This window comes from Microtus pennsylvanicus, chromosome 13 (assembly GCF_037038515.1).
Source record: "Microtus pennsylvanicus isolate mMicPen1 chromosome 13, mMicPen1.hap1, whole genome shotgun sequence".
Taxonomy (NCBI): domain Eukaryota; kingdom Metazoa; phylum Chordata; class Mammalia; order Rodentia; family Cricetidae; genus Microtus; species Microtus pennsylvanicus.
This window is the reverse complement of record NC_134591.1, coordinates 12901964-12926542: the sequence shown is the minus strand read 5'-3', so window position 1 is coordinate 12926542 and position 24579 is coordinate 12901964. Positions and strand designations below refer to the sequence as shown.

General features: G+C 35.4%; 1 protein-coding gene across 4 annotated transcripts in view; it reads right to left on the bottom strand.

Moving 5' to 3' along the window:
- Kdm4c (lysine demethylase 4C) overlaps positions 1-24579 on the bottom strand; it is a 173327-nt gene that overhangs the window by 89467 nt on the left and 59281 nt on the right. For 3 of the 4 annotated variants that reach the window (XM_075947215.1, XM_075947216.1, XM_075947214.1), the window contains 2 exons: positions 19537-19640; positions 12948-13085 (listed from right to left, as the gene is read on the bottom strand). In XM_075947215.1, the coding sequence (XP_075803330.1) occupies positions 12948-13085; positions 19537-19640 (242 nt within the window). Of the gene's footprint in view, positions 1-4014; positions 4122-12947; positions 13086-19536; positions 19641-24579 lie in introns of all 4 variants that reach the window. The other variant, XR_012907586.1, reaches the window with a different exon arrangement.

The following is a 24579-nucleotide window of genomic DNA, read 5'->3' as shown; positions in this document are numbered from 1 at the left end:
CCAGAGCAACTTACAGAGAAATAAAGTCATTGAAACTATTATTGATACTCTTCAGAAAAATTATACATAAAATATACTCATTGTATTAGTTACTTCTCTAATGCAGCCTGAGCATTTACTTGGGTTTGCTTGCCCTCTACAAGCAAAGCAAAACTGTCTACCATCACTTTCCCAAGCATTAAATCCATCACTTCCAAGTTGCCTCCTCATTTGGCAAGAGTCACCATTTTCAGTAGAGCCAATGCTGAGATTATGCAGTATTTAAAGTATCCTTGAAATACTCAGTCCATGGTTTTGCTGCCAGGAGTTTTTTCTGTTGTTTTTGTCATATTTGTAGATTCAGTCGATATGTACTTCCTGTATATTGGTAGCCAAGTCCCAGGTTTTCTGAGCCATACCACTCCCGGAATCTGCCATGGCAGAAGTACCGGAGAAGTTGTTGCCTCGACCACCAAGATGCAACTTGGGCCTCCACATGCAGGCTTTGCACCTTCCCCACCATCAGTACACACACACTAGTCTCTCAAGACACCCAAGACACTCGAGAAGGCCTACTTCTTAAGAGTATACTCTGTTCTCTCACCCATTTGAGGCAGTTAACAACTGCCTGTAATTCCAATTTCAGGGAATCTAACACCTTCCTTCTGGCTCGTGGGATACCTGAATGCTTGGTGAGAACATGCACACATACTTGTGCTGTGCAAAAACATAAAAAGCATGTTTAAAGAATGAACAAATAAGCTGGCTAGTGATGGCACACACCTTTAATCCCAGAACTCAGGAGGCAAAGAAAGGTGAATGTCTATAAGCTCTAGGCCAGCCTGGACTATAGAGCAAGCTCCACAACAGCCTAGGTTACACAGAGAAACCCTTTCTTGGGAGACGGGGGTTGGGAAGACAGAAACTATCAATGAGAAACTCTGCACTGTGTAATAGTAATAATAGCAAAGGTTTTCTGAGGATAAGACATCACTCAGCTAGGCTTCCATCGTGTAAAAATACAAATTCACTTGGAAAGAGAGTACCTAAGCTGAAAATGAGAATGAAGGAATTCCTGATCTAATACAATCTCCTTGAACACTGTTTTGCAACCTCATCATACAAAGGCCTGATGCAAACTGTGTACCAAAGAAGACTATAGTACCAGATGGCAGACTAACCTGGCACCACTGTTCTTGTGGTATTGATCATACAGGTCTGAAAACTACCAGGTGTGAGGAGATAAGGAAGGCTTATGACTAGGTCACAGAAAGTCACTGAGGCATAGCAATATGTAGCTGGATCAGATTTTTGCCCAGCAAGGACGGACTAACCAAGCATAAGGGTGTAAGAAAACCAAAACAAAAAAACTTATGCTGCAATAGTGTCTCCAGGAAATTACCAATGTCAAGATCATGGAATATTTTTATCAAAATAATTTATTAGTGGCTTGACATCTCTATTCTAAAAGTATCCTTAACTTTTTTTATTCTGATAAAATGAACCAGATTGATTTATTTTTTCTAACTTGGTTTGCAGGATTTATGTACAAAGAAAAAAATAAAACAACATACTGAAAGTTAAACACAGAGGAATCTATTACTTAGCATTTTAGAACACCAGTCTCCTAAACATATGTGTGTTATTGAGTTTACTTTATTATGCAAAATACCTAGGCTAAGTTGAAGAAAGAAAAGCAGATAGTCACTAGGAGAAAGCCTACATTTACAGAGAATAAAAAACATGAACATATCAATAATAGTATCTGAAATCAAAGGAAACAAATGAAAAGTAGACATTAGCAATTTATAGAAAGAAAAGAAACACTATAACTGAGAACTATATAGTTATCTCCTCTGAACTGATACATTCCTTCGGGGGGGGGGGGGGCAGGGAAGCTGATAAAAAGAAGCAATCCAATTTATAAGGCTCAGTAAACTGGCACAAGTTTTCCCCTAAGGTGACCAAAGCAGTAACTGATTGTTAGAAAGAAAAAAAAAATGTTTCTTACTGTTCCAGTTGCCCCCAAATTAGACAAGAATCTGTAAGGATGAAGCCTTCATTAGTGAATTGTCTCCCTAATGCTGGGATAAGTTGGGTGACACAGCTGCCTTTGAGTGGCACATACAACTGTAGATAACCTGAAGAAAATCACTGGTTCACTAAGCTGGTCAGAGGTGAAATGATTTATATGGTCTGTCCTGGTACCAGGTAGGGAGTCATACCTATAACCTCAACACGCAAGAGGTAAAGGTCTAGGTAGAAAACTCAGGCCTGAGATCAAGAGTTCAAGGTTATTCTCAACTATATAGGTAGTTCAAGGCTGCCTGGAATATATAAGACTTTGGCTCAGAATAAATAAATGAATACTTAATTAAATAAAATTAGAACAGGTCCATTTCAAAGATCACACATTTCTAACTCTTCACTGAATACATTCTTAGGTCAGGGAGACAAATCCAATTCAGAAAATGAGGGCAAGTTCCTACAGATACATGAGCATATGATTCTTTTATGTAGAGCTCTGTCAGAAATTTTAAGAAAAAATAATTGGTGTGTTAGAATTCCCAACATTAATCTTGTTGAAGCTTGGACAGCAAATCTGTATTAATCAAATCTCACCCACTCTTATTTAGCAAAGATCTTCTGTATTTCAATCCTGGCTATTATTACTGACCTTGTATATGAATGATTCTCAAAGAATTCTCAAAGAATTAATTGAATTAAAATATGTCAACATGATTTATTAAGACTAAAGGACATTAGAATCATGAGCAGCAAATTACAATAGACACAGAATGAGGCACTTATGATGATAGTTGAATGCAATAAGCAGGCCCAGGTATAGGAGACCCGAAGTATCTTCATAAGCTACTGAGAAAAAAAGGAAGATGAAACAGTAGGGGAACTGTTTCCTAGAAGGTGAAAACTGGAGAGAACGTGCTTGCTTTAAATGAGCTATTGCCTCCTTTACCTATTGTAATGTCAAGGCTGTTTTCAGTTTTTGCATCATGTTATTCCATGAATATTTTAATCTAGTATGCATTTAATAAATAGTATTATATTTTAGAATTAGAATATAGTATTTTAGTTTAGAATATAGTATTACATTTTAACAACACAGACTAGAAAACTAATACTTTAAATATAACATTATATCAGAAGCAGGAGAGATAAAACCAATTTGCGAGTCACCAGGGAAGACAGAAGCAGAGACAGCATTAACTTCTAGAAAAGAAGACAAAGAAAAATGAATTTCAGGTAACAAAATTAAAATCAAATAAAAAATAAATCAAGCTTTTGTATCCACAGATAAAAATTCTAGCCACACAGACCTGAATACCTGAGTATGATCCCAAAACCCACTGTGAAAAGAGTGAACCTATTCACAATAGTTATTCTGATATCTACACACATGTTTACACTGCAAACACACAAATATTAAAGACATAAATATGCCTACATACATATACATAAACATATATATGTAGATCATATATAGCATACATGAACACATATACTCACATATACACACAAACACAGAAGTTACACACACACTCATAGATGCACTCAAACCCACACTATATTTTAATAATTAAAATATACTTCTGCTTTGTAACTATGCTTAGAAAGAATATTCTGTTTGTAAGTCCTGAACTGCATGTTTGCTTTTGCTGTTATGTACTAAATGCTTATTATCTATTTATATTCAAGAATCTATATTAAGACTCTGTAGATTACATCAGTGACTATGCTGATTAAATATTAAAATATCTCATTATTTTTATTTTCAAACTGATGATTACACAGTAGTGTGTATCACACAGTGTCTCATTATGAACATTAGTCTTCTTAGTCCTTTAGAACGAGTGAGCTCCCCTCATAGTTCTTTTCCTAGTCTGAGAAAGTCTTGGAGGATATTATTGGTCTTTCTTTGCTATGCTGAATAGATGGTTCTCAGTTATGTAAAAAATATTTATACTATCATTTATTGCCTGTAGATTTTATTAAATGAAAATTTCATTGGCTACTTACCAAATGTTTGCATCATCAAATTGAATTGTTATCTTTTGTGAATGGCTATAATTTATTTATAGATCTCTCCCAATCTGCTCAAGCCTTTGATCCTTAGGTGTGGAGCACTGTATGAAAACAGCATATACAGATACAGACAATAAAATAAAACAATGCATTGTGGGAGCTACAAGGTAAGAAATGGCAGCGCATGCACTTTTGTCGCAGCCCTCATTTTCCCATAGACCATGAAGCTTAAGTTTGAAGGGCTTCAGTAGAAAGGCTAAGTGGAAATTTGTGCCTCATTTGTGGAAAAGTTTTGGTGACAGAATATGGTCAGCACTGGCTTGATTCTCCTGAGGCCTTTTTTTTTTTTTTTTTTTTTTGCTAAATTTCTAAAATAGGAAAGTGAGGAGAGCAGCTTAGCTGGGTACATGAAGTGGGTTTAGTAATAAAGTGGGAATACTTCATTTTGCCTGCCTAGGTTTAAATGCTGACATTATCTTTGAACTCAGTAACTGCATTTCCTATTTATCTTTGTACGTAACTGTATCAGTTACTTAGTTATTAAATATGAGCTTAAGCTACAACTGCACAACACAAAATATGTAATACTTTAAAAAATATAGAACTTGAAGCTGTTGATGTAGTTTATTAGTAGTTGACCTCTCATCTCTTGTCTAGTATGACCAAGGTCATGGATTTGAGCCCACACAAGGAAAGAGAGAAGGGAGAGGAGAGACCTGTTCAATGAAAATGTAAGACAGTCCAGATTTTCTTCCTTTGCATACATTAACAGCAGGTAAATATTATTAGACTAGCGCTTTATGACACAGTGTAAAGTGCAAATGGCACACACCTGTAAAAGCCAGTTACCATAGTTCTGATGCAGGAGAATAGCTTGAACCCAAGGCTTCTGGATTGTAGTGCATAACGTTAAACAAGTGCCACACTATGTTCGGTATCAGCACAAGTGCGGGCTAGTCTTAGGTCAACTTGACAGAATTATCTGAAATGAGGGAACCTCAAATGAGAAGATGCCGCCACAAGATCCAGCTGTAAGGCATTTTCTTTATTAGTGACTGGTGGTAGAGGGCCCACATTACTGTGGATGGTTACGTCTCTTGGCTGGTGGTCTTAGGTTATATATATATATATATCCTGAGAAGGCCGGTAAAGCAGCACTCCTACATGGCCTCTGCATCAACTCATGCCTCCAGATTTTGTCTCTATGTGAGTTCCTGCACTTGTTGTTTTTGATAAAGAACGGTTACATAGAAGTGTAAGCACTCCTCAACAAGTTGCTTTATCATGATGTTTCATCACAGCAATAGTAACTCTAAACAATAGAGCATGTTTAAATCTCCCAGAAGCAGAAAATTACCAAGACGCCTAAGGAGATTTGAACTGTACCAGCTAGAAAGGAAATGGAACCAAAAAAAAAAAAAATGATCTCGGAGTTTTCTGTCCAAAACTGAAGACTTCATTGGAAGACTGCTAATTAACTAAAATTGTCTGTTTCATTAAAAAAAAAAAAAAACAGAATCTAAAATAGAATGAATCCATACCCTGGTGTTTACATCCTTCTTATGCAAAATCAATTGCAGTCTGTATTTCAATATTCAAGTCTCTGACATATTATATATGACATAAAATTACTGCAAATCAAATCAAATCAAAACAACATCATTAATGAGTCATTGCACTCTACACACTGTAAAAAGCACTCAATTTCTAAGGATGTAGGTAAGACATAACTGTCCCCGAAACTATCAGTACAGTAAATAACTCTTTCTCTTTAAGGAGATCACAGTACTTACAACTGCCACATCACAAAAACAAAATACTTTCACAAATGTCTTTGAACACTCAATCTCAAATCTAAGTCAAAGATTTATTTAATAGCTACCAGTTTTTATGTGAAACTAATAAATACATAATAATAATAAACTTATATATCAAATCCAGCCTCCAAATAACTATGATGGAGGAAGGTCATTGGTTAAAATAAAAGAAGCTGCTTGGCTCTCACTGGTTAGGAGATAGGTGTGAGGAGTAAACAGAACAGAATGCCAGGAGGAAGAGGAAGTGAGGTCAGACTCCACAGCTCTCCTCTCGGGAGCAGACGTCCGCCATGCTCCCGGCTCCTGGGCAGACACACGCGATGAAGCTCTGAAGCTCCGACCCAGGATGGACTTAGGCTAGAATCGTCCCGGTAAGACTGGTGCTACACAGATGATAAGAAATGGGCTAGTCCAGGTGGGAGAGTTAGCCTAGAAGATGCTAGGTAGAAATGAGCCAAAGCAGTGTTTAAAAGAATACAGTGTCTGTGTAATTATTTCGGGGCATAAGCTAGTCGGGCAGGCGGCTGGGGTTTTGGGGACGTAGCCCCGCCGCTCATATTACTACATAACTACATTTCATCCTGCTACATAAAAGGATAAAACCAAAACCTGCAAGCTAGCTCTTTCATACAGCCTAGACAGGATCCAAACCTGTGAATAGCACTGCAGCTACACAGATATAACCATGGGCTCCACTTTTCCACAAAGGAATGTTACAAATGTAATGCATAATTCAGATATGCAGAGATGTTTGGTTTCAATTGCTATCAGAGGGATAACAGCATTATTTTCTATTTTTATTCTGATGTTTAAAGCAATGAAGGTTCCCAAAATAAGTCAACAGTACATTCTATCTACTACCATTAAAGCTTGTACATGGCAGTTATTAAAAGTTCTTCAGGGATGCTCCCTAAAGACAGAGAAAATGTATTGATCCTTGGGGTGATGTCACATGAAATAGAAAAAGTTAATTCTTGGTGACCTTTACTTGAGGGTGGCCCCGATTTATTCTGAAGTTTTTGGTCTTCCTGTATTAATCTAAAAGAGAAGTCTAAGCTAAGAGAGTCTAATTAATCCTAGTAGCCATGAACAAAGGCCATTCTCCTTATATACCAAATTGCACAGGAAATATGGTAAGAACAAAGAGTGTAGACCTTGTCTTCATCATCTTTTATTGGAATTTCAAAAGGCAGAAAATTGTTTTCCTGGCCCTAATAACTCTACCATATGTTTTGTTCCAACATATGTAGGGGGAGGAGATGCTGCTTTAAACAACTGACTGCTTCTAATGAAAGGTCTTAGACCAGCTCACCATAGCTCATAGACACATACTTTGTTCTGAGTCAAGGATATGCAAGAACACAATAGAAAATTAAGGAACACAATATAGTGGGGCATTCCAAACCATAACACTGCAGGGAACCATGCATGTTTTTCTTAGATGGCAGATAATTGTGAACAGGTTGAGTATACAATATATGAGCCTAACATGTACATAGTGATAAATTATCTGAAAGCAATTAGCTTGGTTTTAGTTTTGTGAAAGTTTGATTTGTAAGAGCAAGATCTGAACAGTATTTTTCAGAAAGATCATTCCCACATATTCCTCTAACAATATACAGCCCAGGAATTCTTTCAGAGCAGACTCTTTGAGCATAAAGCTTAAGACTACAAGGAGCTGAGTATATTTTATAAGAATCATCTTAGATTAGTAAAATCAGGACAAACTATATAAACACCTTCTCAGGTAGCATAACCCTGTTGAATACAAGCTGATGCTCTGGAGCTCCTTGTAATACTTTATGAGTCAAGGGAAAAGAGAGCTAAATGGTCCAGATTGAAGGAAATAACAAGTATTTCAAGGATGTATAGGTAGAGTATTAGGAACCTCTTAGAAACAACGATGATCATACTAAGTTGCTATGAGATCTGGAGCTGGACAGACATGTGAGTTCTAAACCAATACATGAAAAAGAACATCTTTGACTAAGAAACAAGCTCTGAAATAGCCTTCAAATCCAAAAATTTAGTTGAAGATATCAAACTCCAAAAACGTGTACCAATTTGGAAGAGGCATTGAGTTTGATACCAATCATGGTATGGGATCTCTAGTCAATCCAAACTAATCCTAAAAACAAAGCTTTATTGGCCACTACATTTCAGCTGAAACCTGTAAACCACGCATTACAAAAGTACCATCAGAAACCACCACACCATCAGAAGGTTAAGGTAAGCATCAAAAGACAAAGGAAGCATGCAATGCCAAATAGTCTCACCTGTGGTTTCCGGACCAGCACCAACATGAAAAGAACAAGCACAGTCTCAGTAAATAGAGGTTGTCTCTGTCAACTAGTCCCCTAAAGTAGTGACAGTTTTCTCTACCAAACAAGCCTGATGGCTTATAATCAAAGACCTCCTAACAGAGAAAATGGTAAGGTGTTCTAATCAGTTTTGTTTTCATTAAAAATAGCATTTTGTAATAATTCTTTTCTGAGAGAAATGAGAAATCTGGAATAATGTGAATTATTTCATAGCATATGGTTGAATGACTTATGTATATGTCTATATCATGAAGAAGATATACAGTACACGTGTCCTGCTACACTCATCAATTAATGCAGTATCTCCAACAGAGACTTTATCTAGCACTTTAGCACTTGTCTGTCTGTGAAAAAGCAGAAGTTTGTTTACAATAAATAAAAAGCTCTACTCATCTACATTTACAAATCATGTAATATACTATTTAGAATGAATTCAAAAAAGCAAATAATAAGACTAACAAATAGGGCATCCACAAAGCTAAAAGTCTGCTTACCACAATCCATAACTAACACATACATTATATCAGTCATGGACAAAACAGATAAATTTGTTCCCAATACACATTACTCAAATGCTTAACATATATATATAGAAAGAGATATAGATATAGATAGATAGAGATATATATGAGATATAAATTTATAGGGTTATCTACCTTGAAAACTAGAGATAAAAAACAACTAAAGTCTAGAAGATAATCACATCACACCTTACTATAAGAAAAATAATTAGCTAAGAATGGAAATGGTAATGCTAAGAGTTCATAGGCTACTGAAACATTCAAAATCTTCCATCAAAAGGATAAGTTTATGATTTTAAGCAGGTAACACCATTACTTATGCAAAGTAGATTCTCAATCATCAGCCTATCATTTGCTAATTTGTACTATGGATGGGAGGAAGATGATTAGGCTCCCTAAATCCTTTAAAGATGTCTCATCCAAATTCCTAATATCTGTAAATATATTGTCTTATATTAAAAAATGTAAACTTAAACACTGCCTGTTCTAAAACAATGATATGGAAAAGTCTGAGAAAGGTCTGTAGAAAAGAAAAAATCCTAATCAGTGCCTGTCGATCAGCAAAGAAAAAGGATCTTACTCTCTCTTTTTATGTGTATAAAATGATATACTTTATACAATACAAATGTTGAAAATAAAAAATTGTGGATTTTTTGTGTTTTTGTAAAAGAAAACAAACTATCTTTTTAAATTTTATATACCAATCCCAGTTTCCACTCCCTCCTCTCCTTCCATTCCCTCTACCTTCCCCCTCCTCCACCCCAACTCCCATCTACTCCTCAGAGTGGGTAAGGCACATTGCTTTGAGAAAGGACCAAGACTCTCCCACCTACTATATCTCGGCTGAGCAAGGTATCCATCCAAAGAGAATGGGTTCCAAAAAGCCAGTACAAGCAGTGGTGTCTGGTGCCACTGCCAGCAGTCCTGCAGTCTCCCCCAGCCATACAGCTCTCATCCACATTACTCTTACAACTCTATGGTAGTAAATTTAGCTAGCAACCTGTGCTGTTTTGAATGAGCTCTATAGTCCTACATATTTAAATGCTTGGTCTCCATTTGGTAGGAGCATTTAGGAATGATTAAGAGGTCTGTCAATGGAGATGGGCACTGTGGTTTCAAAAGCCCACTCTATTTCCAGTTAACACTCTGTCTCTCCCTCTCCTCCCTCCCTCCCCCTCCCTCCCTCCCTCCCTCCCTCCCTCCCTCCCTCCCTCCCTCCCTCCCTCCCTCCCTCTCTCTCTCTCTCTCTCTCTCTCTCTCTCTCTCTCTCTCTCCCCAACCCCACACCCATTCTTTTTTCTCATATAAACTCAATTACAGCTCTACTACCATGCCTGGTAGTGATGACCATGGACTTGTACTCTGAAACAGAAAGCAAGCAAGCCCCCAATTAAATGATTTTTTTTATAACTTGCCTTAGTCATAGTGTCTGTTTGTTCTTTGTTAATTTTTCTTTTAAATTTTGAGCTAATAGTTAGTTACATTTCTCCTTTTCCTTTCCTACCTCCAAACCCTTCTATACTCCACCAACTCTCCTTCAAATTCATGGCTTAATTTTTCATTATTATTATTGCATGAATGCGTGTGTACACATATGTATGTATGTGTTTTTAAATATAACCTGCTCAGTCTGTATAATGTTACTTGTACGTATGTTTCCAATTGGTATGCTCTTCCCTAGGAAACGTCACCTCTCCCAATCCCAGCTTTTCTTTGTAGCCTACAGTATTTTGTGGAGGCAAGACCTCATGGGCTTTCCCCACTCCACTTTGTCATGTCCATTTGTGTTGTCTTTGTCAAGTTCATGTTTGGGCAGTCATGTTGGTCAGACTATGGGGAGGGGTTAGCTAGGAGACACATCTTACTTCATAGCAATAGAAACATAATTGAGATGCAACCTAAACAAGGGAAAGTGGAGAAATCCTGCTTGTTCCCACAGTTTGCAGTAACAAACCTAGTCTATAAAACAACTTGACTTTTTGCTGGTGAGGTCAATGTTGAGCCTCTAACCTACTAAACTGTACGAAGATAAAGAGATGATATTTCTAAGCATCAACACATGGTACTTTAACAAACCTTCCATAGAAAACTAAAGTACGCAGAGTAGTACCTGAGAAGGGTAAAGAAAGGGGTGAGGGAAATGCCTACATAGGACATGTGGAACATTTTAAATTAGCTAGCCTAAAGTGTGAATCAATAACTATGTGCCTAGTTAAATAAAATTCCCCAAACTAAGAAGTAAAGGTTCACATACATATATATTCTTCTCCTCTTAGAGATAATCATCGTTTTTTTGGAAACAGGGTTTCTCTGTAGCTTTGGAGCCTGTCCTGGATCTCACTGTGTAGACCAAGCTGGCCTTCAACTCACAGAGATCCTCCTATCTCTGCCTCCTGATAACTGGGATTAAAGAAAGCTGGCCTTCAACTCACAGAGATCCTCCTATCTCTGCCTCCTGATAACTGGGATTAAAGATGTACGCTACCACCTCCTGGTCTATAGCAAATAAAGAAAAAGAGGATCTTTATAATTTTGTTGAAAAATAAATTATTTTCCTAAAGTAATTTATTTTTTAAATATAAATTTATTTTTATTACATATATATATATATATATATATATATATATATATATATATATATATAGTATCAAGCAAGAGCAGGAAGGTTGGACCTCAGATCCATCTCCTTCATAACACTTCAGCCAAATGAGATTCTAACGCAGAACAAGATCCACAATTCCTCACCAGTTACAGTCCACTCTTACTACAAAAATGTGAAAATTATCTCATTGCTTATAGCTGTCAACAAGGAAGAAATGTCTTATTTTGATCCATATCAGCAATTAGTAGGAAGAAGTAGTTCAGCTTTGTGCCTTTGCAAACAGCCCCTCAGAAACGGACATTAATCATTTTCTTCAGTGGTGTAGCCACTAGATACTTGCCCATGTTTGATTAGAAAAAGCCACCCATTCTCCTGCAACTGTAATTGAACCATGTAGCTCACAAAGTAAACCAGATGACAACAGAAATTTAAAAATAGGAGGGAAACTTGTTAGGAAGAAAAAGGGATTTGGTGGGAGTAGGAAGGGGATGTGAGAGGGTATTGATGACTAAATGACCAAAATGTATATATAAAAGGACCTGTCAAAGAATCAAACATCTTAAGAATTTATTCAAATGCTTCCTAAGTTGTCAAAGGCTAGAATTTATATATATCATGGAATCTTCTAAATACGCATAACTTAAGAATAATTTTCCCTAAATTCACAAAATGGTTCTACATACAATTGTTCTCAGAATAGAATAAAAACAGTTACTTGTACTATGAAGTAGCTAAAGTAAGGCCCATAAGCTTCATTTGTCTTTTCTCTCACTGACTCTATGTGAGCTTCCTATACTGTGAAACAGTTTCATTAAGGCATAACCCTCTACTATTCTGCTTCTCCTGAAGAGCCATAAAAAAGGAAAATTACTATCAATTGTTTGGAAGATGTCCCTGTTTTAATGCCACAAGGTGAAAGCAGACTAATTTCATACAAACTGTTCATTGTAGATGTAAACAAAGTCTATGACTTACAGCCGGGCGGTGGTGGCGCATGCCTTTAATCCCAGCATTTGGGAGGCAGAGGCAGGCGGATCTCTGTGAGTTCGAGACCAGCCTGGTCTACAAGAGCTAGTTCCAGGACAGGCTCCAAAACCACAGAGAAACCCTGTCTCGAAAAACCAAAAAAAAAAAAAAAAAGTCTATGACTTACAAGAGCTATAAACAGAACTTTATACCAACTTAAATGTTAAGATATACTTTAAAGTATGTTTTACATTACTGAGAAATTCACTTTTGTATTAAGGAAGCTTTGTTTATTTCTTTTCACCACACTCCCTTAGCCTCCAAATTTAACTAAGAATTTAACTAATCACTTCCTTTTATAACCTATTTCCTAAACCACTGACTGAACTTTAGCAAGAGAAATACAAATCGATTTAATACACAGTCAATAGGAAATATTGCAAGCAAAGTGGTTGCTTTGAGAGAGAAACTAAGCATCCACAGCAAAAAAAAAAAAAAAAAAAAAATCTCCTCAGAGCAAACTGACCTATAATAATCTCAAAATAAAAAATTTCAGGCATGAATTTTCAGCTCATGGAAAGAAAATATACCTAAACTAAAAAGAAAAAAGCACTATAGCAAGAGGCACACAGTGTGAATGATGAAAACAAAGCTGTAGACATTCAACTGAAATACACTTTACTTTTCAGATAAAACTTACCAATTTAGCAACTTTCCCATAATCAATCCATCTGACAGTAGCAAAATTTGTAGACTCAGCACAATTGAAACCATGATTAAAACCAGCATGATATCCATAAGGAAAAGTGATCATAAACTCTCCAGCCTCCTGGGTGATCTGCAGGGTTTGATTAGACATAATGTTCAATAAGACTTTCCAAATCATGTAACGGTTAGTATACACTTTCATTTTCTATTTTTAAAAAAGCAAAAGAATGTCATGATATTACAACTATTTTAAAATGAGAAAAGTTGTAGGTGATGAGATGGTTTAGTAGTTAAAAGTCCCTGAAAATTCGAGTTCCATCTTTGGCACCCACAATGCAAACGGAGATTGTGTTTTGTCCGCAATTACTGGAATTGAATTGACTATGAACACCTCTCCTCATCTGCAGATACAACACAGAAAAAGGATCTACTACTGTCATCTATGTTCTGTGCTTCTCTCCATTACCCTAAACCTCTCCCAGCTGAGATATTTATCATTACTGCTCTTCTCAGATACCCAATATGATCTTGACGGTAGGCTTAATAATGATATTAAGAATATATTCATGAATGGCAAGAGAATTTTAACACTAGAATAGACAAACTATGATTTACTAGCCCTGAACACCAACCACAGGTGGCAAAAGAATAAAGGAATAAACAGCATGAAATGAAATCTAGAATAATAATAGTTGGGAACCGGGCATCTGTCAATCCTAGAAAAGATAGTAGCTATTCTACAAACAGTTTTAAAAGAAGAAATAAGAAAATGAAGTAATAATCTATCAAAATCTTAAATGAAGTGAAAGAAAATTTTATCATTTAGTTCTCACTGGCAGAGGATTCTCCTAAAGCAATTGAAATTAAGCCCAAGTAATATTATGTTTCAACTACTGAACAAAGGGAAATAATTCTCTTAACATTTCAGTTTCTAAAAACGGTGGTAAATGGATGAATGTGTGGAAATATGCATCTAAATATTTATCAGGCCCACTACATAAATATAAGAGTGCAGACTGCAACTGTCATCTTCAAGTTGTTATGTTGGTGAATCTGAACAATTTAAGGACGGTCAGATTATCACATTAAACATACAATCAAAAAATAAAGTTCACATGCCCAGGTCAAATCATAGAAACAATTTCAAAATACATAAGTCCTATAGAAACCTCAAGACAGAGAACTTAAAAAAATATTTAACAATCATAAGCTTAAAAAAATATACATGTAATTTTATAATGACACAAACACCCCACTGAACTCCAAAATAAAGAATAAAAATAGATGCCTGAACAAAATAACAAAGATAATGTGGGATTTCAAATACAAATTAAATAGAGATAAACACTGAAGAAAACACAAGCTTAAATGAAGATGAAGTTCAAATACGCAATATCTCAATGAAAATTTTCAGAAGAAGCCTTACAAATAGAATGAAACAAGCAAATGATAGAGTATCAGGACACAAAGTGAAGAATTGTAACAATAAAAAAAGAAAAAGAAAAATTTATAAAGAACAACCTCACAGGATAGGAACATACAGAAAATGTGGTATACCATTAAAATACTAAATCCTCAAATTATAGGCATAGAAAAGCAAAAAGAGAGTAGGGGAGTGATACTGGTTTTGCCTCTGTCTCCCAAGTGCTAGGATTAAATGTGTGCACTATCATGACCTGGCAATATTACACCATGTTAGTAAAGAATGGAAAAATACTCCAAACAAATGGAACTAAGAAGCAAACAGGTTTAGCTAGTCTAATATCTGACAAAAACAGACTTCAATCCAAAATTAAACAAAAGTAATCAGGAAGATCACGTCATAGACATTAAAGAAAGAATCCATCAAGGATAGTACTACTGTAAATCAATATGAACCAAGCACAAAAGCATCCAACTTCATTAAATTACATACTATTAGACCTAAAACATTCATTAACTCTAACAGTAATTATTGGTGGTTCCTATACACCATTCTCATCAAGAAGTCATGTCAACTAAAACCAAACATAGAAATGATGCATTTAAATGACATCAGAATTCAAAGGGATCTAAAGGATATATAAAACATTCTATAAAACACATTCTTCTTGGAAGCCTATAGAAGTACATTAAGCAGACCTAAAATAAAAAGTTTATAGTAGTAAGAGCCTATGGTGAAAAATATGGGAGCTCTCAAATTAATAACAGAAGAATGTACCTACAGGCCCTGAAATAACAAGAACAAACAAAACCAAGCCAGTAGGACAATAAAGATTAGGTATGAAATTAATGAAAGACAAACAAAAAAGAGCAAACAAACAAGAATTTGTTCTTTAAACAATAAACTAGATTGACAGAAACTAGCCAGTTAAGCAAAAGAGAGGACTAAAGTCAATAAAATTAGAAATGAACAGGAAGACACTGAGGAAACTCAAGAGAATCATAAAAACGTCCCACTAAACTGGAAACTCTGAAAGAAATGGATAAGTTTTAAGATGCATATGACCTTCCAAAGTTAAACTAAAATTTAAAAAATAATTTAAACACACCAATAATAACAAATAAGATAAATCCAGGAATTAAAAATCCTCCAAGTTTTAAAAAGAATCCAGGCCAGATGCACTGAGAATGAAATTCTACCAAGATATCCACAGAACTAACAACAATACTCCTCAATTCTCTTGGTAAAATATAAAGGGAAGGAATATTTTCAAATTCTTTAGTATGCCTTGCATTATCCTAATAACAAAACCAAAGATCAAACTAAAAAAGAGCAGTAAAGGCCAATTCCCCTTATGACATAAAAGAAAAAAGCTCTCAACTTAAAAAAAAAAAACCTCGAAAACTAAAGGACATATCAAAAATGTCACTCACTATGATCAAGTTGGCTTTATCTCAGAGATACAAGGATAGTTCAACATATGTAAATCAATAAACATAATCCATCCTATAATAAGACTTATCAGATGCCTCAGGGTCAACTCATTATACTCATTAAAGGTCTCTGACAAAAATCCATGAGCATCCTTTCATGATAAAAGTCCTAATAGAATATAGGAATACAGGGGATGGATCTCAATATAATAAGGGCAATATACAAGTCTACAGACAATGTCTCATTAAATGGAAAAGAAAGTCACATCACTTCCACTAAAATCAGGAATAAGACATGGATAGCCATTCTGTCAACTCCTCTTTAAAATAATGCTTGCAGTCTTCGCTAGAGCAGTAAAATAAGATAAAGACAACAGAAATAGAAAAGGTAGAAACCAGAATACTGCTAAAGCCAATAAATATGTTGAGAAAAATAATCACAAAAATCAGTAGGCAATAACAAAAATACTGAGAAAAACTCAGATAAATATCTAAAAGGAATGAAATTTTAAAATCATAAGAATACATACATGTATATGTGTATTTTGTGTGATATTTAAGATGTGTTGCTATGACTGATGTAGGAAAAAAAAAAAGAACCTAAAAAAATAAAGAAAAACCTGAATGGTCAGTAGCTAGCCAGGAATTATAAGTGGGACTTAGAGGCAGCAAGAGAGAGAGAACTCTGGGAAGAAGAGAGGTGGCGTTGTCAGCCAAAATAGGAGGTGAAAAATGGAAGAGAGGTAATGCCATATGGCAGAATGTAGATTAATATAAATGGGCTAAGTATTATAAGAGCTAGTTGAGAGCAAGCCTAAGCTAAGGCAAACTTTCATAATTAATGAGTTTCCTGGCATTATTTGTGGGCTACTGGTAGCGTACAATAAGAAGAACTACCTCATATATAGAAAGATAGGTAAGTAGGTAGGTAGGTAGGTAGGTAGATAGATAGATAGATAGATAGATAGATAGATAGATAGATAGATAGATAGATTTTAAAGCTAGCTAAGGAATGAAAACACTTGTATAATAATATTTTTAAGGACGAAATTAAGAAGCTATCAGAGGATGAAAAGACCTCTCATGTTCATGAACTGATATGATTAACAATTATGCTCTCAAAGCAATCACCAGATTCAATGCAATCTTCATCAAAACTTCAATGCAATTCTTCACAGAAATTCAAGATAACAATTGCAAAATATATGCAGAAACATGAAAGACAGGATAATTAAAACAATAATGAACAATAAAATCACTGCTAGAAGTATTACCATCATTGATATCAAATTATACTATAGAGTTATAGTAATAAAAACTGTATGGCAATGTCATAAAAACAAAAACCTTGATCAATGGAATAAAACTGAGAGCCCAGATATGACCCCATACTCTTACAGTCATGTGATTATTGACAACACTTTTATAGCCACCTGACAATTGACAAAGAAGCCAGAAGCACACTGCAGGAAAAAAACAAAAACAAAACAAAAATAAAACAGCATCTTCAACAGATAGTATTGGTCAAACTGGAGAGCTACATTTAGAAAAATAAAATAAGATAAAAATTTTGGGTCTATACAAATTCAGCTCCCCATGTATGAAAGACTTGCACTATTGAAAGTCTGTATGGAGATAACTCAAAAGACTAGAAATAGATATACAATATGACCCAGTTACAGAATTACTGGTATATTTCCAATGGATTCTATATCTTACTATAGAGATATTTGCTCCACCATGTTCATTATTATGGTATTGACAATAGCTAGAAAAGCCAAGCAACCTAGATACCTAACAACTGGAAAATGTGCTATAATAGAATGCTACTCAGCCATGAAGAAAAACATAATTGTGAAATTCACAGGTAAATGGATGGAACTATAAATAATCATTGAGTGTGGTAATTCCGATCTAAAAGAAAAACCCCACATGTTCATTTGTACAAGTGGGTGCTAGATGCTGGCTGTGAATCTTTCGATATTTGTTTAAATTGGAATACTCAAAAAAAATTGGAACCTACTAACAGTCATAGTAGGAGGGTGGATTTCGAAGGACAGAAAACAGATAGTATGAAGTGGGGGAAAGGAGTAACAATATGAAATATTATATTGGGTGGAAGGATGGGAGGTCAGGGTGGCAGAGATAATTTATACTAAATAGATTTTTAAATGGCATATTATGGTGACTATCTAGATGCTTCCAAAAACAGATGCACATATAAAAAGAGTTTAAATGGAGTTGTCCTATAACTAATGAGGGGACAATGCCTCCCCTAAATACAATGATACTCTCAAATAAAAAGCCCAGTGCCAAATAGGGGTTATCTTTTTGAGCTGTTTGTCAGTAAGTTATCCTAAACATTTGCCGTAAACATTAGATAATATTGCCATTGTTCTTGATTATCCTCTACTGATTGAAGTAGGCACAACATACTTGACTTATAAAACATGGGGGTGGGGGGAAATAAATCAAGCTGGTACTGATGCAGAAGCTTCATCAATACTGGTTATTCATAACAATAAAGGGTTGTTAAGAACACTACTAGGGAAGAAAACTCATCAACAGTCTTAGCAAATTTTGAACCCTGAGAGATACAATAAAAACTGGGCCAGCAAGACAAACTAACATGTGCAATAGTGTTACAATTGTTACAGTAGCAACCAATCACTATTTGCTTAGATTTAGAGTCCACACTACAAGATGAAAGACATGCCTAGTACCATTAACTGGGTTCACACTTCTTGTTTGGCTAGGTCATAGGCCCCAGGGGAAGACCAATCAGAATTATTTGGATAAATGGCCATAATGATAAACTGTCCCTTGCACAGTTCTATGCTTTATACCTATTGGTTAGTATATTTCTCAACCTTCAGTCAGAGAAGCTTCTATCTGCAGTAGACAGTGATCAACACTGAGATCCACAACTGGACAGTGTGCAGAGATTAAGAGATTGTGGGATATGCAACACTAACTGAGTGTCTATATCACTCCTCCTCCCCACAAGGCTTGAAAATCGTTATGGAAGTGGGGACAGAAAGGTTAAGAACCAGACAAGTAGATATCTGCAGGAAACCAGTATCTGCCAGCCATGATAGCTTCATTTCACACGTGAACTCACAGCAGTTATGACTGTATATACAAAAACTGTACAACTATCAAGCAAGGCATAATCTTAATAAGGATAGAGAAGGAAATCATGCTACTGGCAACTGATATCTGGTAGTGAATGGACAATCAGTGTTTTTTTTTTCTTTCTTTCAATATATGGCCCTTGAGAAGCTATCCATCCTCCAGTACATGATCCTATACCCATACAGCTACAATACACTAAGTGGACTCTGTGAATAAAAAAAAAAAAACAATTAAACAAATAAACAAACAAAAACCACAATTAAGTTTTGAAGGAAAAATAGTGGGGGAGATAATGCAAGATCTGGATGTGAGGGTACAGTGAGTAGATTTTATTAAAGCATAATGTATTTATGCATGGAATTCTCTAACAAAATATTATATATACATAAACTCTTCTAAATATATTTTAAAATAAAATACTCAAATAGTATTCAAATTAATTATTGATGTTATAGAATATGAGCATAAGCTTCTTTTCACCTATCATAAAAGTGCTTTTAACAATGCAAGACATAGTACTTTTAAATTCACCCTAAATACAAATTCCACAAAATGAAAAGCCTACTCGTGAAAGTCTAAGAGGAACAAACCTTGTCAAAAGGAATGCCATACTTCTTCAGAACTGAGGGAGAAATCAGTGTCATCTTGTGGCGGAGAAATGCATCACAGCCTTGGGAGCTGCTGGGGAAAAAGCCTAAAGATCAACAGCAAATAGGGTATGAGTTAAAATAACATTTCATATAGTTTTAAAACATACTTGAATTCTAATGTTCTTACAACTCTTAGTAAAAATGAAGTCATAACCTTTAAAAGTGATATACGTATTTGTCAAAAAGGCTAATTTTTTTCAAAAATATTTACCAAGAATAACACTTATACTATAAAATTCACAAGCTTTATGAAAGAATTTCAATTAGATACATATTTGAATGCCAGGTGCCTAATATATACTAAAGAGTAAAGCAATAACTGAGCATAAAAATGCATTTACTAGACAAATCCCTCATTGGAGATTCTGAAGAAGTAGCCATTAAAGAACCAACCATTCTTAAAGCACTGCTACCAAACACCCAACACACAGTACACACCCAACAGTCCCTTATCTTTGTTTTCTTCCAATCAATTTCATACTAATCACTACTAACCTACAGTATTCTATAACTATATTAACAACAACTAATTAAATATTTCAAAATCAGACAGGATGGTAATATCTCAACCATGAAGAAATGATGTATCTCTTAAATGGCAGATTTTCCCTTTCTGAACAATATAAACATCCATAATTACTATATGTAAAGTAAAAATAATATTATTTTAGGGACTGCAGAAAGAGTTAAACTATTAAGAGTACTTGCTGCTCTATCAGAGGAACTAGGTTTGGCTAATGTAAGTCAAGTTCTAGGGGATCTGATGCCCTCTTCTGACCTTTACAGCACTAAGAACATACACGGTACATATAAATACACACACACATATATACATACATACAAACAAGCACTTGTACACATAAGTAAAATAAAAAAACCTTCATTTTTAAAAACACTTCTTAGTCAACATATACAAAATGCTTGAAAACCTGCCTTACTAGCCTTTGTGGGAAACTGCTTCTGGGGAGGTCTTAAGAGAGGAAGCTAATCTTTTATTCAACAGTATATTTAAACATTCATTCAACAGTATATTATGCTTTGGGTCATGGCTGATTTTCTCCAACACTGCCTTCAATCTTTATTGAGGCATACTCTTATTACCTTGATGATACAAGGAAGAAGAAAATGAAAACTAGCATATTTCATGTCTTGGTTAGACTTTTCTCCCTGAAAGGATGATCAGCTCACCAAAGAGAGCAAAAAATAAGCTACACTGAGGAGAAAGACAAAGAAAAGATAGGGGATAATAAAAGAGGGCAAATCCTGAGGAAACAAGAAGACACCAGGAATGATCCATATACAGAGGATGTAGCAAGGGTACCAGGTGACCACATTGTCTGCATGAAGGGAAGACTTGCCAGCTTATCAATCACTAGGCTACTTTGATGAAAAACTCATTAGTACTCATACAATTAATTGCAAGCAAAAAAAAATCTCAGATTGTTTTAATTTTGTGTTAGGTTGCATTCACACCTATCCACAACCAAACGTGGACTGTGAGCCACAAACTGGAGGTATGTGATTAATCTTGAAACATCTTATCCTTATAGAATAATTTCATGAAAAAATTATTAAAAGTAATTTAAGTGTTTGTTGAAGGAGTGAGGGAGGGAGGGAGGGAGGGAGGGAGGGAGGGAGGGAGGGAGGGAGGGAAGGAAGGAAGGAAGGAAGGAAGGAAGGAAGGAAGGAAGGAAGGAAGGAAGGAAGGAAGGAAGGAAAGAAGGAAAGAAGGAAAGAAGGAAAGAAGGAAAGAAGGAAAGAAGGAAAGAAGGAAAGAAGGAAAGAAGGAAAGAAGGAAAGAAGGAAGGAAGGGCAAATGGCAAAAGAGAAAGAAAGGCAGACAAGGCTCGGGGGTGAGAAGCAAACAGTCAGGATAGAAGCAGGGGAATTTAGGAACAATTTGGTAGAAAAAAGTACATATGGGGGCTAGACAGTTGGCTTAGCAGTTAAAACTTTATACCATTCTTTCAGAACACACAAGAGTTCTTTCTTAGCATCATGCTAGGAGGCCCACAATCACCTTTAACTCTAGTTCTAGATTATCTATCTGATGGCCTCTTGTTTCCAGTGGCACCTTCACTGACTTACACATAACAGACATATATACAAACATACATATTCATAATTAATTTTTTAAACAAATCTTTTTCCTAAAGTACATTCTGAGTAAGCATCTGCACCTGTTTAAAAGCGGGAAAAGGAGGGAAAGATGGAAGGAGCGAAGGAGGGAAAGAGGAGTTTACAAAATCAAGTCTCTTTAGAGGCATTGGGAACTACTATTCTCCAAAAGACATAACTTTGCCCTATGGGGTCATTTCACAGCAGTCTGTGCATGATCAATAGTCATAAAATGCAACCACAAGTAAAACTTTAGTGAATATGGAGAAAATCCTGTACCAAAATAATGATTAAGTATGCACAATTAAGATGCCCTAAATCTTACCTATGGGGACAATAAAGCACCCAACTCTGCGTAGTCTCCAAATTCAAACCCATGCAAAAATTGTATTATACAATTCAAATGGATCTATCAGGCTTTCAAAATCTATAACTTTGTGCAATACTATATGAGTTAAATTTTAAGGTAAAATCACTGAAGAAAGAAAAGTCTATTAGTTTGCGTCTGAACTGAATTTGTCATCAGGACCTTAACAATAGGGAAACATGTCATAATTTAACTTAAATTAGAACAGAACTGGAGGAAAATATTAAGAAGTAAGTTACAAACTTCACTTGGTTGAGAAACTTTATTTACAGAATGTTATCAGAAACACATTTAACCACATCTTAAAAATCATCTAAGAGCCAGCACAAACTGAGCACAAGGCATGTGTCTTAACATGAATTTTATCTCAAAATACTTATGTGGGCTACAAAGCTCACTTACCCTCAGTTCATGGGTTACAAAAACATTTTTATTTATTATATAACCATAAAACTGCTCAAGACAAAAGCAATATCTGAAAGAGTGAGGTCTAGCTTTCATAAATAATATTAAGATCTGTCAAGGTCAATAAAAAGCAAACAACAAAAAAAAAACTCACAAAAAAGATAACAGCAAACTCCACTTAAGAACATCAGCCACCACATGGAGACATATTAAAAAAGTCAAATATTTTGGAAGTTCATCAGATATGTCTGAGTTCATTTTAAATTCTTTACTTTCCCTAAGTTTTTAAATTTTTTTAATTGTACTTGACCATACAATTAAAGATACTTGACAGTAATTCATTTGTAAGAAATGGTCTCTGAAAGTTCCCACAATTTAACGTTACTTTTGGAATATTCTATAACATTTACTTATTTATCAAATCAAACATTAATGGGATCATTAATTGTCTCATAATCATCAGAGGGGAAAGTCCCAATAAGATCTATAGTAATGCTGAAATCCTATAGTCACAGAACATTTCACATATTCTGAGGGCACCAACAAACATGCCATAGGTAGAAAAACATGCAAGATAATCCTGTCCCATCTTCCTGAAACCTTGGCTTTTAAAGGCTTATATCACTTGGTTTGTTTTCATTTAGAAACTAACATACATTCAATCTACATTAGTGTTGAAAGCGACAATATTATTGCCCATCTGGTATAGATGTAAAGAAAGGGTACGTGAGAGGTAGCCTACTTGTGGTGAAAACCAGCCTGCAAAACTGCATAAATATACATCCTTTCACCAACATTTAAAAAACTTCCTGGAGCATCGAAGTTCCTTTTTCTCTAATCTTTAAGCACACACAATTTGGGGTGGGAACGTGGGCATTAAGTAGTTAAAAGCACTTGCTGCTCTTGCAGAGGACCTGGACCCAGCACCCACATGCTAACTCACAGCAATTCATTAATTACAGTTCCCGGGAGATTTGACTGTCTTTTCTGACCTCTGCAGATGCCAGACACACAGACGGTGTGCATAAATACATTTAAAAAAAAATTAAGATGGAAAGGGAGCACAGATTCTAATCACAACACAGTCTTTGTCTTTGGTAGTATAATCTGAGTGCTTCAATAATTCAATCTGTTTACTCAAAATACTATTATTACTTTCTTTACTTGTTCAAGTTTTCTTCATTTGCATTTTTGAGACAAGATCCTGCTATGCAGCCGGGTAGACATGAACTTGTGATCTTCCTAGCCCAGTCACCAAGGTAGTTGGGATTGCAAGCATGTCCCATGACAACTAGCCTCTCAACTAAATTATTACAAGAATCTACTGCCATGATCCATACAAAAATAAGCCTTACTAAAAGAAAGAAAATACAAAAGCCCAGTACCAGGTATGACATATTTTCTTTTGAACTGTTGTTCAGAAGAGGTCCCAGATACCCCTAAAATAATGCTATTACCATTGCTCTTGGTTGACCACAAGAACCTGACAGAAAGACCCTGTTGCTAAAAGAGAAAACAAAAGCTGGTCAGAGGAGTTGGAGAAATCAATTTAAAAGCTTCTTCACTATTAAATATGGCAAGGTGCTATACAGACTGCTGGAGGAGAAAAATCATCAACAGTCTTACACAACTAAGAATCCTGGAAGCTACAATAACTACTGCCCTGGAAAGACATGTTCATGGGTATACTAATCACATGAATGGGCACAATCAACTGCTAAACTGGATTTAAGCCTGCTCCATAGGAAGAACCTAATTTCTAGTACTATAAATCTGGCCAAGAATCCATGGCTGGGGAGATCACAGGTCCCATGCGAAACTATTGTTATTTTGCTAAGTAGATATTAACTCAATTTTTTTTCCTTTTACATATGCATCTTTATATGCACACATTAGTATGCTTCTCAGACTTCATAGGAGAAGGGTCTTTCTATGAATAAGTATCTTTGAGGAGTTTAACCATAAGTGTGACAACTATATAATAAACAAACTCCTCAAGACGTGAGAGGCATAGAGAAAGACGGCCATAAAAATACTTAAAAAATTAGAGGTCAGAGAGGACCAGGGTAAAACAGTATCTTCTGGACATAACA